Genomic DNA, 15,979 nt, shown 5'->3' on the forward strand with positions numbered 1-15,979 from the left:
ATTTCAAAATATTGCACAATATTAGTAAAGCTTAAAATTTGGTGCCATTTTTTTGAGTACAAACAACTAATAAAGTGTATAGACATTGCTTGCATTACCTTTCATCTTTTTGTATGAATTTATGGGTCCAAATCCAGAGAATTATCCACTAAATGTTACTATTATATTATTGCACAATATTATATCATATATCGCAATTTTGTGAAATAAGACAGACTTAAAAAAATGAAATTATCTAATTACAAAGAGATAAGAGTGTGTTATTTATGTTCAGAATATTTTATAAATATCGGAAAGCTCCAAAAAAGTTTTGTCAGGTGTGGGGTTCGAACCCACGCTCCCTCTCGGGAACCAGAGCTTAAATCTGGCGCCTTAGACCGCTCGGCCAACCTGACTGTACTGAAATAATTGTACATTTTTATCTAATGTATCCATATTTCAAAATATAGCACAATATTAGTAAAGCTTAAAATTTGGTGCCATTTTTTTGAGTACAAACAACTAATAAAGTGTATAGACATTGCTTGCATTACCTTTCATCTTTTTGTATGAATTTATGGGTCCAAATCCAGGGAATTATTCAATGAATGTTACTATTATATTATTGCACAATATTATATCATATATCGCATTTTTGTGAAATAAGACAGACTTAAAAAAATAAAATTATCTAATTACAAAGAAGTAACAGTGTGTTATTTATGTTCAGAATATTTTATAAATATCGGAAAGCTCCAAAAAATTTTGTCAGGTGTGGGGTTCGAACCCACGCTCCCTCTCGGGAACCAGAGCTTAAATCTGGCGCCTTAGACCGCTCGGCCAACCTGACTATACTGAAATAGTTGTACATTTTCATTGAATGTATCTATATTTCAAAATATTGCACAATATTAGTAAAGCTTAAAATTTGGTGCCATTTTTTTGAGTACAAATAACTAATAAAGTGTATAGACATTACTTGCATTAACTTTCATCTTTTTGTATGAATTTATGGGTCCAAATCCAGAGAATTATCCACTAAATGTTACTATTATATTATTGCACAATATTATATCATATATCGCAATTTTGTGAAATAAGACAGACTTAAAAAAATGAAGTATATAAAATAATTAATGGATTCGACCGTTACTTGATGGAAATTCATTTTATGTAACAATAAAACACTAAAAACTTTGTTTTCAAAACTTCCACAAAATTTATTTTAAATTCTTATCACTACAGCTGTTTCGGCTGATTGCCTTTCTCAAGTCGAAAGGCTTCTCACTTGAGAAAGGCAATCACCCGAAACAGCTGTAGCGATAAGAATTTAAAATAAATTTTGTGGAAGTTTTGAAAACAAAGTTTTCAGTGTTTTATTGTTAGAAGTATATAAAACTGGAAAAATCCCACAGGAATGGTTGGTGTCCACCTTTGTAGCAATACCAAAAACAGTATATGCCAAAGATTGTTCAGACTATAGGACAATATCACTAATAAGCCATACCCTCAAAATATTTCTAAAGGTGATTCATGGAAGATTATATAGAAAACTAGAAGATGATATGGATGATACTCAGTTTGGGTTCCGCAAGGGACTGGGAACGAGAGAGGCATTGTTTGCTTTTAATGTCCTCTCTCAAAGATGCTTAGATATGAACCTAGATATTTATTCCTATTTCATCGACTTCTAGAAGGCATTCGACAGGGTCCGACATGAAAAACTAATAGAAGTACTGAGAAACAATCAGGAATCAAAAGGCCAATATAAAGATAGAAGAACAAAAGTCCGAAAATATAGATATAAAGAGAGGAGTAAGACAGGGCTGTGTTCTGTCACCATTACTGTTTAACGTGTACAGTGAAGCCATATTCCAGGAAGCGATAGCGGATCTGGGTGATGGAATCTCTGTAAACGGAAGAATAGTAAATAACATAAGATTCGCTGATGACATCGTTATAATGGCAGACACCCTGGAATCGCTACAAGAATTGGTAAATAGAATTAACGATTATTGCATTAGATACGGACTAAAAATAAATAAGAGAAAAACTAAATTTATGATAGTCTCAAAAACGCAACATGGAAATGAAAGATTAATGATAGAGCAAACCCAAATAGAAAAAGTAGAGACATACAAATATCTGGGAACCTGGGTTGATGACAAAAATGACCAAAGCAGAGAAATCAAAGTCCGAATTGAAACTGCAAGGCAAGCATTTATGAAAATGAAGACAATGCTTACCAACAGAGACCTTCAGTTGCATCTCAGATTGAGGGCTCTAAGATGTTACATATTTTCTATCTTACTATACGGAATGGAAGCTTGGACATTGAAGAAACAACACATAAGAAAAATAGAAGCGTTCGAAATGTGGTGTTACAGAAGAATATTAAAAATTCAGTGGGTTCAAAGGATTACCAATGCTCAGGTACTACGACGTCTAAATAAGGAGTTAGAAATTATGAACAGCATAAAAAGAAGAAAACTAGAGTATTTGGGTCACATAACCAGAGGAGAAAAATATGAGCTGCTGAGAATTATTATGCAAGGAAGGATCCAAGGAAGAAGACGCATCTCCTGGCTGAGGAACCTTAGAGAATGGTTTAACTGTAGTTCACTACAACTTTTCAGAGCAGCAGCCAACAAAGTGACCATAGCCGTTATGATATCCAACCTCCGATAGGAGATGGAACTTTAAGAAGAAGAAGAAGAGTGTGTTATTTCTGTTCAGAATATTTTATAAATATCGGAAAGTTCCAAAAAAGTTTTGTCAGGTGTGGGGTTCGAACCCACGCTCCCTCTCGGGAACCAGAGCTTAAATCTGGCGCCTTAGACCGCTCGGCCAACCTGACTGTACTGAAATAATTGTACATTTTCATCTAATGTATCTATATTTCAAAATATTGCACAATATTAGTAAAGCTTAAAATTTGGTGCAATTTTTTTGAGTACAAACAACTAATAAAGTGTATAGACATTGCTTGCATTACCTTTCATCTTTTTGTATGAATTTATGGGTCCAAATCCAGAGAATTATTCAATGAATGTTACTATTATATTATTGCACAATATTATATCATATATCGCAATTTTGTGAAATAAGACAGACTTAAAAAAATGAAATTTTCTAATTACAAAGAGGTAAGAGTGTGTTATTTATATTCAGAATATTTTATAAATATCGGAAAGCTCCAAAAAGTTATGTCAGGTGTGGGGTTCGAACCCACGCTCCCTCTCGAGAACCAGAGCTTAAATCTGGCGCCTTAGACCGCTCGGCCAACCTGACTATACTGAAATAGTTGTACATTTTCATCTAATGTATCTATATTTCAAAATATTGCACAATATTAGTAAAGCTTAAAATTTGGTGCCATTTTTTTGAGTACAAACAACTAATAAAGTGTATAGACATTGCTTGCATTACCTTTCATCTTTTTGTATGAATTTATGGGTCCAAATCCAGAGAATTATTCAATGAATGTTACTATTATATTATTGCACAATATTATATCATATATCGCAATTTTGTGAAATAAGACAGACTTAAAAAAATGAAATTATCTAATTACAAAGAGGTAAGAGTGTGTTATTTATGTTCAGAATATTTTATAAATATCGGAAAGCTCCAAAAAATTTTGTCAGGTGTGGGGTTCGAACCCACGCTCCCTCTCGGGAACCAGAGCTTAAATCTGGCGCCTTAGACCGCTCGGCCAACCTGACTGTACTGAAATAATTGTACATTTTCATCTAATGTATCTATATTTCAAAATATTGCACAATATTAGTAAAGCTTAAAATTTGGTGCAATTTTTTTGAGTACAAACAACTAATAAAGTGTATAGACATTGCTTGCATTACCTTTCATCTTTTTGTATGAATTTATGGGTCCAAATCCAGAGAATTATTCAATGAATGTTACTATTATATTATTGCACAATATTATATCATATATCGCAATTTTGTGAAATAAGACAGACTTAAAAAAATGAAATTATCTAATTACAAAGAGGTAAGAGTGTGTTATTTATGTTCAGAATATTTTATAAATATCGGAAAGCTCCAAAAAATTTTGTCAGGTGTGGGGTTCGAACCCACGCTCCCTCTCGGGAACCAGAGCTTAAATCTGGCGCCTTAGACCGCTCGGCCAACCTGACTGTACTGAAATAATTGTACATTTTCATCTAATGTATCTATATTTCAAAATATTGCACAATATTAGTAAAGCTTAAAATTTGGTGCAATTTTTTTGAGTACAAACAACTAATAAAGTGTATAGACATTGCTTGCATTACCTTTCATCTTTTTGTATGAATTTATGGGTCCAAATCCAGAGAATTATTCAATGAATGTTACTATTATATTATTGCACAATATTATATCATATATCGCAATTTTGTGAAATAAGACAGACTTAAAAAAATGAAATTATCTAATTACAAAGAGGTAAGAGTGTGTTATTTATATTCAGAATATTTTATAAATATCGGAAAGCTCCAAAAAGTTTTGTCAGGTGTGGGGTTCGAACCCACGCTCCCTCTCGAGAACCAGAGCTTAAATCTGGCGCCTTAGACCGCTCGGCCAACCTGACTATACTGAAATAGTTGTACATTTTCATCTAATGTATCTATATTTCAAAATATTGCACAATATTAGTAAAGCTTAAAATTTGGTGCAATTTTTTTGAGTACAAACAACTAATAAAGTGTATATGCATTACCTTTCATCTTTTTGTATGAATTTATGGGTCCAAATCCAGAGAATTATTCAATGAATGTTACTATTATATTATTGCACAATATTATATCATATATCGCAATTTTGTGAAATAAGACAGACTTAAAAAAATGAAATTATCTAATTACAAAGAGGTAAGAGTGTGTTATTTATGTTCAGAATATTTTATAAATATCGGAAAGCTCCAAAAAATTTTGTCAGGTGTGGGGTTCGAACCCACGCTCCCTCTCGGGAACCAGAGCTTAAATCTGGCGCCTTAGACCGCTCGGCCAACCTGACTGTACTGAAATAATTGTACATTTTCATCTAATGTATCTATATTTCAAAATATTGCACAATATTAGTAAAGCTTAAAATTTGGTGCAATTTTTTTGAGTACAAACAACTAATAAAGTGTATAGACATTGCTTGCATTACCTTTCATCTTTTTGTATGAATTTATTGGTCCAAATCCAGAGAATTATCCAATGAATGTTACTATTATATTATTGCACAATATTATATCATATATCGCAATTTTGTAAAATAAGACAGACTTAAAAAAATGAAATTATCTAATTACAAAGAGGCAAGAGTGTGTTATTTATGTTCAGAATATTTTATAAATATCGGAAAGCTCCAAAAAACTTTTGTCAGGTGTGGGGTTCGAACCCACGCTCCCTCTCGGGAACCAGAGCTTAAATCTGGCGCCTTAGACCGCTCGGCCAACCTGACTGTACTGAAATAATTGCACATTTTCATAAATAACGTATATATATTTCAAAATATTGCACAGTGTATTTTACAGACAAAATTAGTTTAATCCATTTTAATTAATATGAGAAAAATTGCTGTAGAATAATCCCAATATATTATTTTACTACAGCATCAACGTAATCGAATTAATGAATCCAAACATTTTTATTATGTATATCTAATTTTATAAAAAAATTTGTGACTTCTGTATGTGTATGCTAAAGAATTTTTCTCTCAATTATATAAAACAAAGTGTTGATTTCATTGTTTTTCAGATTTGGGAGGTGACGTGGTATCCAAATCATATAAAGGAATACCAGACTACGCTGTCGTCCCAATATTTAACAAAAATGAACTACACCATACTGCCTCCGAAATAGTAAATGACCTTTTTATCGGCGAATGTATTAGGGAAGAAGAACTTTTATTGAGCATTGCTTATTACCACCGGCCGTTCGATATACCAGGTTTGATTATTTTACATTTACTGTTTATTTTGTTATTCAATGTCTCTTGCTAATTTTGAAATTCATCTAACCTTTATGCATATTCATTTTAAAAATAAAAATGTGCAAACTACAGTTTTTACCCTGTCATTATATTTATATAGAGTTTATGTAAATTGATAGGAGCAGGGGGACAGCTCAATATCAAGGGGGATAGCAAAAAGGCTGAAAAAAGTTTAATACATATGAAAAAAGAAGAGGGAAAGGGAATGTCCATAGTCTAGTTTCATCGTCATTTTCGTGTGTGGCCATCAAAGTAGATGGCATTTTTGTAGCTACCACTTGAAGTCGGAAATAGAAGGACACATTCGCTCACCGTTCCGTGTATGAGTTTGTATCAGCCCGAGTGTCTGAAGACCTAGGGACACAGAAATAAAGCTATGACACTCTATTGATACCGATTTATATACGGAAGATTTGACGAATTGTGCCCCAATCGCCATATATTTGGCGTTTTCAATTAATCAAAGCGATAGCAAAGCGTTTGCTGAAAACTGTAAATCTTTTACACATTTTATTTTTTTATTTTATTTTTAGATACCAAACCGGTAGAAAATTGTGTAATAACGATTAGCAGTTATTCGGGAACTGAAAGAGTTTTTTTACGAAACCTTATAGAAGCTTTAGGAGGATTAGCCCAAGAACAGTTTTCTAGAGTGCGATCGGAAAGCAAAGGTCTTTTTCCTTCTACGCACTTGGTAAGTTTTGAAGCGAGCGGAAAAAAATATGAAGCTGCTTTAAAATGGGGTTTACCTGTAATAAGCAAAGATTGGTTATTGGAATGTGCAAAAACCGGAAAGAAAGTGTACGAAGGTGATTTTCTACTTGGACAATCTGCAGGTAAAGTGTGTTTTAACTGATAATTTGTATTATAAATTAAAGTTATAGTGTAATTTAAATAGAATAACAATTATATCAACAAATAAATTTTGTAACTTTACATGTACCGCCGTGTAAGTTCTTTAATTTACGCAGTAACAAACAAAATTGGTATTTTATTTTATTTCGGTACCTTCTTTTCTATAGAGCTTGTCCTCATTTTATTACACAGGCCAAAAATTAAAGATTTATAAAACTTTTCTTACAAATTTATGTGAATCCTATGTATTTTTTGACGCTAAAAAAGAATCTGAAATTAGATTTTACGTATCACCCACAGTTTTCTCACAATATGTCACTGGTTTATTCTACATTATAATAATTTGAAAAAGACGAAATACCGAAATACATTAAAATGATGCAATAATAGAATAATACCTTTTATCTAATTCTTACCTTGTAATAGCATAGGTATCAGTGGCGGCTGGTGCGGTAAATTTTGGGTAGTCCAAGCCAGCAAATTACATATAGCTATGCGTAATCAGTGGCGGATCCAGAGGGAGAGGTCATGGGGTCATGACCCGCCCCTTAAAAATATTTGAAAACCCACTTATCCTATTGGTGGTAAGACTAAAAGTGACCTTGCGTCAGAGAAAAGTAATCACCCTCAATATCCATGACCTCCCCAAAAAAATTTCTGTAGCCGCCAGTGTGTGTAATACATATTTTTTTTTTGTGTGAGAGTGGGAATCTTCTAAAGACCGTACCAGATAAATCGTACCTGGCGTGTGTTGGATTCAGAGTAATTGGAGTACATCTGAATGCAGTTCCCCCTGGGGGCCTTTCCTCCGGATGCATCCGTGTTACAATGCCTACCAACTAAACTTTAGTTCTTCTAGATAATGGCGATTCCAATAGTGAAACAACAATGTCCAAACACACACTATCAACATTACTGTTACTGCAACCTGGTAAAGCGTCAGAAAAACTCATTTTTATGTATCAGTTATAAAACGATCTCACTATTCCAAGAAAAATTTTAAAAAATCAACCTCGGTCGGCTAAACAACTAGTGCAACTAGTAATAACAATAACAGTGAAAATTGAACAAATGCTCGGCGACAGTGTTGCCATATATAAGTTGCATAAAATCAGGCGATATAGAAATCATGCAAATGTGTTTTTTTTTTTTCGAATTTTATGAATTTTTTAAAATTTATTTGGGCAACCGTGCACTTGTTTGCAATTGTATTGTTTGTTTAAAAATATGTTACAATTATATATTATGTTACATATTTTCTTATCATAATTTAAAAGAAAATTTATATTACAATTCGATAATTACGTTACAGGTGACAACTATGGTCGGCGTAGGCCCGATCATCTGGTGCCTAAACAGCAAGCATAAACACGACAATATAAATCGTTGTCCGGCAAGCTGCTTAACTTCAAACGCTTTTTGTAGGGGGATCTTATGTGAGCTGGGTCGGCCAGTTCCGATCGGGCCTATTAATGATATTTAAAATGCCTGAATACGATTCGATGCTTTCTGTGGTAATATAATAACATAGTTTGTTTAACGGGCGCTAATGTATTGAGTAATTTAGTACATTTAAAAGTTATTTACATGCATTAACATAATTTTTGGATATATGTTTTTCAATTTTAAAGCTCTTAAAATTATTGGGTAGGCCCGGCCTATCCTGCCTACCCCCAAAAGCCGCCACTGATAGGTATGTACAATCATTTCAGGAGTCAATTCTTTTGTATTTTCTTTCTCTTTTTTCTGTAAAATTTCTCAAGTAGCTTTTTCTCCTATTCAAGGCACTCTGTTGTTCCCGATGAAGTGACAAACAGTAATCACCCATCATGTTGGTGTTCCAACGTCCCTGATATCGTTTCTCCATCACCTTGATATCCTGGTGAAATCGTTCGACTTGTTCTTTACTGACTGCACTCAGAGTTTCAGGGAAAAAGTCAAGATGGATATGCAAAAAAAGGATTTTGAGGCTCATTAGACATCCCAAATATTTAAACTTATCTAATAAATTAGCTACTATAAACTCGTAGTTAGGGTCTTTCACATTACCTAAGAACTTGGTGACAACTTTTTTGAATGCAATCCAAGCTTCTTTTTCTTCCACCTTTGAAACCAATCTTGGATTCAAAGGTGGAGTCGAACATCATTTTTCGAATATCTGGTCTAACAAAAACACCTTGTTTTTAATTTGGCTTCTGATAGATGTGGAAACTTTGCACTCAAGTACTTGAAACATTCTCCATCTCTAGGCAGGGCCTTGACAAACTGTTTAATTAAGCCTAACTTGATGTGTAGAGGTGGAAGGAGGATCTGTTTTTGGATCTACCAAAGTTTTGTACAAAATGTTCTCGTCAGGTATTTAAACATTTCTTATCGGCCATTCTTTTGTGGACCAGTGTTTGTCTCTTGCTCTACTGTCCCATTCGCAAATAAAACATGGAAACTTTGTAAATTCCTTTTGTTAACCAAGTAGAATGCAAGCAACTTTTAAATCTTCACAGATCATCCAATTGTGAGCTGAATAGCTGCTTTTCTGTAGAATTGTGTCAAAATTTTCATATGTCTCTTTCATATAGACTGAATGAGCAATAGGAAGTGAAGCATGTGTTCCCATTGTGTAAGAGTACAGCTTTTAAACTTGTTTTTGAAGAATTTATAAAAGCCTCCAATGATTCTTATTATACTCAATAACAAACTCATTCATTAGACCACCAATATCATCACAGTAGACCAAATCCCCTTCCTGACTAAAAAACTGAGCAAACTATTTATCTCTGTACCTGTACTTGTAAATATATGTACCAGGCGACAACAAATTCTTTTCGTTTAATCTTGAGCCAAGCAATTCTGATTTTTCCTTTGTTAAACCCAAATATCTTACTAAGTCACCTAACTCAGCTTGTGTAAACAACTGTGGTTGTAAATTTTCTGAAGGACACTGAAATTCACCATCAATTCCTGGACCACTTTCATCAGATTCTGATTCACTAGTATTTAAAATGTTATCAATACGTAGAGGAGGCTCAGGGACTGGCAGTTCTGTTCCATGCTCTACCTATAGGATAAACAATCACTCTTATTTTTGGAGTTATATTCAGAAACAGGCAGTACAAAAATAACAATCATTTGAATGATTTTTTTGCTCTCTTTATACAATAGGTTCTGCAAATCTGAAAGCTTTTTTTTCTTTCTTCGACCACTTCCTTAAATCCTCAAGACAAACACAACATACATTGTGAGGAGCCCAACCTTTGTCTTGGTCACCAAATTTTACACCAGAGTATGCAAAATACACCTTTTTTACAAAGTAAGTAATGTTTTTCTGATGTTTTTTAATAATAACAAAATCACCACATATGTAACACAATGTATTTGGACAGTTTTTATAACGGCGTCTAGCCATACTTAAAAGTGTATGAGTCAAAAACTGAAAAGTGAGGTTGTGTTTATTAAAATAAAGGAACGATACAGCTGTAAATGAAGAGGTAGAAGAACAAAGAGTGTTGTACAATTCATTAACAGTACTACCAGCCAAGTAACATTAGAAATATCTGCTCGATAAACACAATAAAATGTAATTATGCAATTTTAAATGTTAAATTGTGAAACAATGATGGGCGATACAGCAATTTTAATATGATTTTCTGACCCAGCACACTAAAATAGATAAGATAGAGGTAATTTTATCAAAAAAGTTTTTTCATCATTGGCCTGTGTTATTATTGTATAAGAATCGTTTATTATTACACTTAGTTTTACATCAATTATATTTTTTTATTTTTATACACATTATAACATTTTTAAAAATCTCAAGTTACTGTATTAATATTTCTCTATAGCAATAAGTTCTGATATTTATGAAATTAACATCTCTACTCCATTTCGGAAAAATCGTCCTCCCTGAAACTGCCGGTATTGGCTGCGATAATCACGGATAGCATATCTTCTTGTAAGTTGTTAGCTATCACCATTTCTTTTTGAACTCTGAAGACATCATCCTCATTCTTGCTTTACAACCCTGCGTGGGTCCTAGCCTCCTCAAGAATTTCTCTCCAGTCATCCCTATCCAGCGGCTTTCTCCATCAAGCACGTATTCTCATATTTCTCATCCCGTCATCGAGGTTATCAAGGAACCTTGTTCTGGGTCTTTCTTTTCTTCTCTGACCAATGGGTGTATCAAGGAGCGTTTTTCTAGCTGAGTCATTTTGTTCCATCCGCATTACATGCCCTATCCACATTAGACGTCCTATCTTACTATGCTTTACGATATCTAGTTTTTTTTTATATTCTATAAAGTTGTATCGTCTTCTCCACACTCCATTGTCATTCACTGCTCCGTAGATTCGCCTTCTTTCGAAACTTCCCAACATATTTTCATTTCAGGTCTCTGAACCGTATTCTAGGACTGAGCGTATTATTGTTTTGTAGATAGTATTGTTTTATTTGAGATTGAGCCCAAAATAGCATCTGTTGGCCGTGCAAATTCTGCGGTTTATCTCTGCGGTAGTGTTATTTTCAGTGTTAAGGAGCACTCCCAAGTATACAAATTCATTCACTGCTTCGATGGCGTCGTTTTCTATAACAAGTAATATTAGGATTTGTGGTTGCGTGCTTATTTTCATATACTTCGTTTTGTTGGTTTTTATTATTAAACCTATTTTTGTAGCTGATTCTTTTAATGCTACATACGCCTCTCGTACAGCGTTTTCCGTTCTCCCAATAATATTGATATCATCAATATAGGCAAGGATTTGCACTGATTTATCATATATTGAACCAGTAGTTGTGACTTGTGACATACTTATTACTTTTTCCAGAACCAGATTGAACAGTATACAGGAGATAGGGTATCCCTGGCGAAGCCCGTTATTTGCTTAAAACGGTAAATTGTCGATTTACCACCTCTGAAACCAGCCTGGTATTTTCCTACTATCAGTTTTGCATATGGTGACATAGTACTGTGGAAAATATTTTATATGCTGCATTTATAAGCGTAATTCCTCTGTGGTTAGAGCATTCAAAGATATCTCCTTTTTTGTGAATGGTGCAAAGTATTCCAATATTACAATCATTGGGGAGGGATTTCTGTGTCTATATTTCTTTTATAAGCTGCTGTAATGCCATTATCGTATCGTGTCTACCTTTTTCATATAGTTCGGCTGGGAGATTATCTATTCCGGGTGATTTGATGCTGGCTAGTTTTTTATCAGCGTCTTCCCTCTCGTATGTTCCCCTTACCTCATCTCTTTCGTCCTCCAGGTTTTCTTCTTCTTCCCCTATATTAAATGCCTGATTAAAGTATTCCGCCCATCTATTCAATACATCTTTCCTTGTTGCTAATAGGTCGCCATTCTGACTTCTGCATTGTCTTGTGGTTGCCTTGAATTCTCTTTTCTCGTTTTTTTCTTTTGTGTATGCTGTTGATATGCTGTATATAATTTGGCCACTGTTCAGCAGAGACATTGGCAAACGCTTCATGTATGAGTTGTTGCACACGATCTTTTTAAAGTCAGTGTTTCTGGCACAACGTAATGTTTAACTTGACTCCAAACTATCTCTATCGAATTGAGCTCACAGTAATAAGGGAGGCAATCGGAATACTTCTACACAAAGTTTCGATGCTATACTTGTCGTATACATCTGCGTAACTGATTGCTACATCTAATAGTTCTGACTTCAAATAATTCTCTTAAAAAAATATATCCTCCTCTCGTAACCATTCTTGAATTTGATGTTTGTTCCAAGAGCTTCTTGGGAAATTTTGTTTGCATGAATGATATGGAGTATTATCCATTACTACCATCCTTACATACCTTTAGATTTAACTCTCCCTTCGGGATGTTTGCGATTAGTTTATTTTCAAACCAATCTTTGAAAGACTCGTCGTTCATTTCGTCATGGTAGTCGCCTGAATCTTTTTTTCCAAAAATACACATTGTGAATTTGGTGCAAAACCTTTATTAGATCCAATATATAACAAGACGAATCTCGGACCTATTTATTTTGTATCTTTTAGACCAATAGTCAAGCCTCCTAAAAATGAATCCTTCTAATTGGTTATGGTTCTGTATTTATGCCTCCAATTTATTATATCAGGACGCTCCATCATTACTGCTCTCTTTCCTCATTTTTCATAAACAAAGCATATCTCTCGCAATAGTCGGCAAAGAGAGTTGGATTATAATCCAACTATTTCCATTCTATTTAGTAATTTGTTAATTAAATTTAAATTTTAATTTTTAGCACCTGATAGAAGAGAAGAATATGTAGAAAATACTCCACAAAAAAATAAAGTTCCCAGTGAAACGGCAAAAGTATATTTAACCCCTTCAGATTTAGCAGGTTCCAGCAAATCGTCGAAAGTATTAACGCCAGTTAACAATGTCACACCTTATCACAAGAAATTTTTAAATAGTGCAGGTAATTATATACACGCTTGTTCAATTAAAACTCATATTTACTCAGGTTAGACTTAGAAATAACTGTAACTAGCGGACCAACTCGACATCGAGTTTTGATGTAAGTTTTGCTGATATTTAAGAGGGGCGGAGTCTAACGATCCATCGTTTCCGTCGCCTGGTGTAAATGTTCCAAAAATCCTAAAAATAAACTGTATCGACGCCAATTTTTTTAAATTGAAAATCGATACAGTAGTTTTTTAGGATTTTCAGGAAGATTTACATTAGGAAACGGAAACAATATGATTGTTAGACTCCGCCCCTCCTAAATAAAAAACGGAAGTAAAACCGGAAGTAACTTTTTTTTGCATATTTTAGATTCTAAAATGCCACGTTTAAGAAAAAGAAGTCGGTTTGAGAACTCTAACTAACTAACTAACTAAATTTATATTTAAATATTATTTAAATTTAAAAAATACAGAAAACAGTATGATGCTCCGCGCTAGTCTACACTACTGCCTACTGTTCCACTTTTTTGAGAATGCGCCACAATTTTACTTTATAATAAGTTTATTTTTTATTTATTTATTTAAAATAAACCTAATTTAAAGTAAAATTGTGGCTTATTCCCAACAAAATTAATAATATATTTCTAACTAATAAATTAAAAACAAAGTAATGCTTACCTCATTATTTAATTCTTCAAGTATTAAACTCAAAACGTAGTCTAAATCTCTAAATATCAATCACAACACCTCACACACGCTGCACTTGTTGGAAACAGAATACTTTCTAACTAAACAAAAAAATAAAAAAATACCAACTCATCAGATAGTGTAAAACAGACCCCATAAATTAAAATTGGAGACAGGAGGATCCCGAATATCGTTATTCCTTAAGTGGAAACACTTGTTGGTGCATTCCAGCATTCGAGAATTGACGCCTTGTTGCATTGTGTATAATATTGAATTCCTATACTTTACTATAGGAAAAATTCATTTTATAGCCGCCATTTTTAAACCGGTTCGAATTTTTTAAATTTTAAACCTTAGGGGGAATCTACTCAACAATCTGTTTAATTATTCGAAAAAATTATTCTCCTATCTATCACCGTTTAGGAGGAGTATTGCGCACAAGAAAAGGGCTTAGCCTTTTAGTATATAAGATCTTTTGACTGACATTCTGTAATGTTAGTTATGTTTGTAAAGGTAGCACTGACCTTTCCTGATCAGTTCCTATGATTTGTATTTGACTGATTTGAAGTATTGTGACTTAAAAATAGCGTTTGTTGTTACAAATCTGTCCAAATATAATCAGCAGCGTGTAGTCATCCAATTTTTGTATGCTGATAGTTTGCGACCATTGTAAATTCATACGCGAATGCAAGCAGTGTATGGAAACGCATTTTTTGCCTATCCAACTGTCAAGGATCGGTTTCGAAAATTTAAGAGTTGAAGAAAGAAGATGAAGGAAGGTTTGAGTAGAGAAAATCGTCGAATTTCAATCAGCAATTTCAGAAAACATTGGTGTGAGTGTGGGATCTCTCCATAGTATCTCCAGTATCGTACACAAACTGCAATCGATGCAATGGAAACACGCAAATATTTCGCCACCAAAGAAATTTTAAGTCCTGCAGACAAGTTCATGTTTTTTTTTTCGAGCATGAAGAATCCTTGCTCATATAGTTTACAGAACCCAAAGTCGTAACGTTTGTAGTGTACTATCCTGTTGGATTATCATCGGGAATCAATACTCTTTTGGAGTTTTCGGATAGTCCCTTCACTTTACGAGAGTTTAGCTAAAATATTCGGTATCTATTTTTAAAATGACAGGTATGTTACAGCGTACCAAATTCCGATATCGAATTCGAAGAGAGTAGTTTAAAGAAGGAATTTAATTTCAAAAGATTTTTAAAATATTTCCTAAATTTCAAGCAGATGAGTAACAGAATCTAAAGAGTATGTCAACGCAAATCTATATAATGAAACGTGATGTCATTCTCCTGCACGACAATGCTCGGCCTCATGTTGCATAAGTAGTGAAAGAACTAAAGAAATGAAGAATATTAATGCATCCACCCCGATTTATCACCTTGCGATTTTTACATCTTTGGGCCACTGAAAAAGGCGTTAAAAGGTAATCATTTTCAGTTGGATAAATTTTTCGAGCAACAGTCACAAGAATTCTTTAATAATAATAATAATGTTACATTATAATACAGATTACAAGAAACAAAAAGCATACTAAATAAACGACATCAAAAACTCACTGAAATATAGCTACCATAAAAGTAACACCCCTTGTGCGCGAGACTTAAAAATATTTATTCAAACAAAGAAATATTTAACAAATGTATAAATACAAATAGTTACATATGCGTACTTATTGTGCATATGTAACAAACTTCATGGTTTCACGAGCAATATGAGGTCTTGTGTTATCCTGTTGGAATATCACATTTGGAATGCTTTATAGGTAGGGAATGTAAAACAGGTTGCAGTATTTCACCAATGTATCGACGAGCTATCAAAGTGCCGTTAACAAGAACTAGAGGTGATCTGCTTCCCAAATATATAGCACCCCATACCATAATTTTTGGTTGTATAACGTTTAACAGCCAAATTTATATTTAGTCTCTCACCCCGAAAACGTCTTACCCTTATGTGCCCATCAGAGCCACCCAAACAAAACCTAGATTCATCACTGAAGCAGATAAAATTCCATTGGCCATTTCAGTTTTGCCGAGTTCTGCACCATTCTAAG

At 33.7% G+C, this 15,979-nt stretch overlaps 1 protein-coding gene and 9 non-coding genes across 10 annotated transcripts in view; 1 reads left to right on the top strand and 9 right to left on the bottom strand.

The window, feature by feature from the left end:
• The window catches only part of mus101 (mutagen-sensitive 101), an 88,170-nt gene that overhangs the window by 52,093 nt on the left and 20,098 nt on the right, over nucleotides 1-15,979 (top strand). The window contains 3 exon segments of the mRNA XM_072537795.1: nucleotides 5,729-5,920; nucleotides 6,497-6,799; nucleotides 13,062-13,238. Coding sequence (XP_072393896.1) covers nucleotides 5,729-5,920; nucleotides 6,497-6,799; nucleotides 13,062-13,238 — 672 coding nt within the window.
• Nucleotides 312-395, bottom strand: TRNAL-UAA (transfer RNA leucine (anticodon UAA)). The gene has a single exon. It is a non-coding gene; the product is annotated as a tRNA-Leu (tRNA).
• Nucleotides 746-829, bottom strand: TRNAL-UAA (transfer RNA leucine (anticodon UAA)). Its single transcript has one exon. It is a non-coding gene; the product is annotated as a tRNA-Leu (tRNA).
• Nucleotides 2,753-2,836, bottom strand: TRNAL-UAA (transfer RNA leucine (anticodon UAA)). Its single transcript has one exon. It is a non-coding gene; the product is annotated as a tRNA-Leu (tRNA).
• Nucleotides 3,187-3,270, bottom strand: TRNAL-UAA (transfer RNA leucine (anticodon UAA)). Its single transcript has one exon. It is a non-coding gene; the product is annotated as a tRNA-Leu (tRNA).
• Nucleotides 3,621-3,704, bottom strand: TRNAL-UAA (transfer RNA leucine (anticodon UAA)). The gene has a single exon. It is a non-coding gene; the product is annotated as a tRNA-Leu (tRNA).
• TRNAL-UAA (transfer RNA leucine (anticodon UAA)) lies at nucleotides 4,055-4,138 on the bottom strand. The gene has a single exon. It is a non-coding gene; the product is annotated as a tRNA-Leu (tRNA).
• TRNAL-UAA (transfer RNA leucine (anticodon UAA)) lies at nucleotides 4,489-4,572 on the bottom strand. Its single transcript has one exon. It is a non-coding gene; the product is annotated as a tRNA-Leu (tRNA).
• Nucleotides 4,914-4,997, bottom strand: TRNAL-UAA (transfer RNA leucine (anticodon UAA)). Its single transcript has one exon. It is a non-coding gene; the product is annotated as a tRNA-Leu (tRNA).
• TRNAL-UAA (transfer RNA leucine (anticodon UAA)) lies at nucleotides 5,349-5,432 on the bottom strand. Its single transcript has one exon. It is a non-coding gene; the product is annotated as a tRNA-Leu (tRNA).

Source organism: Diabrotica undecimpunctata, chromosome 7, assembly GCF_040954645.1.
Source record: "Diabrotica undecimpunctata isolate CICGRU chromosome 7, icDiaUnde3, whole genome shotgun sequence".
Classification (NCBI taxonomy): domain Eukaryota; kingdom Metazoa; phylum Arthropoda; class Insecta; order Coleoptera; family Chrysomelidae; genus Diabrotica; species Diabrotica undecimpunctata.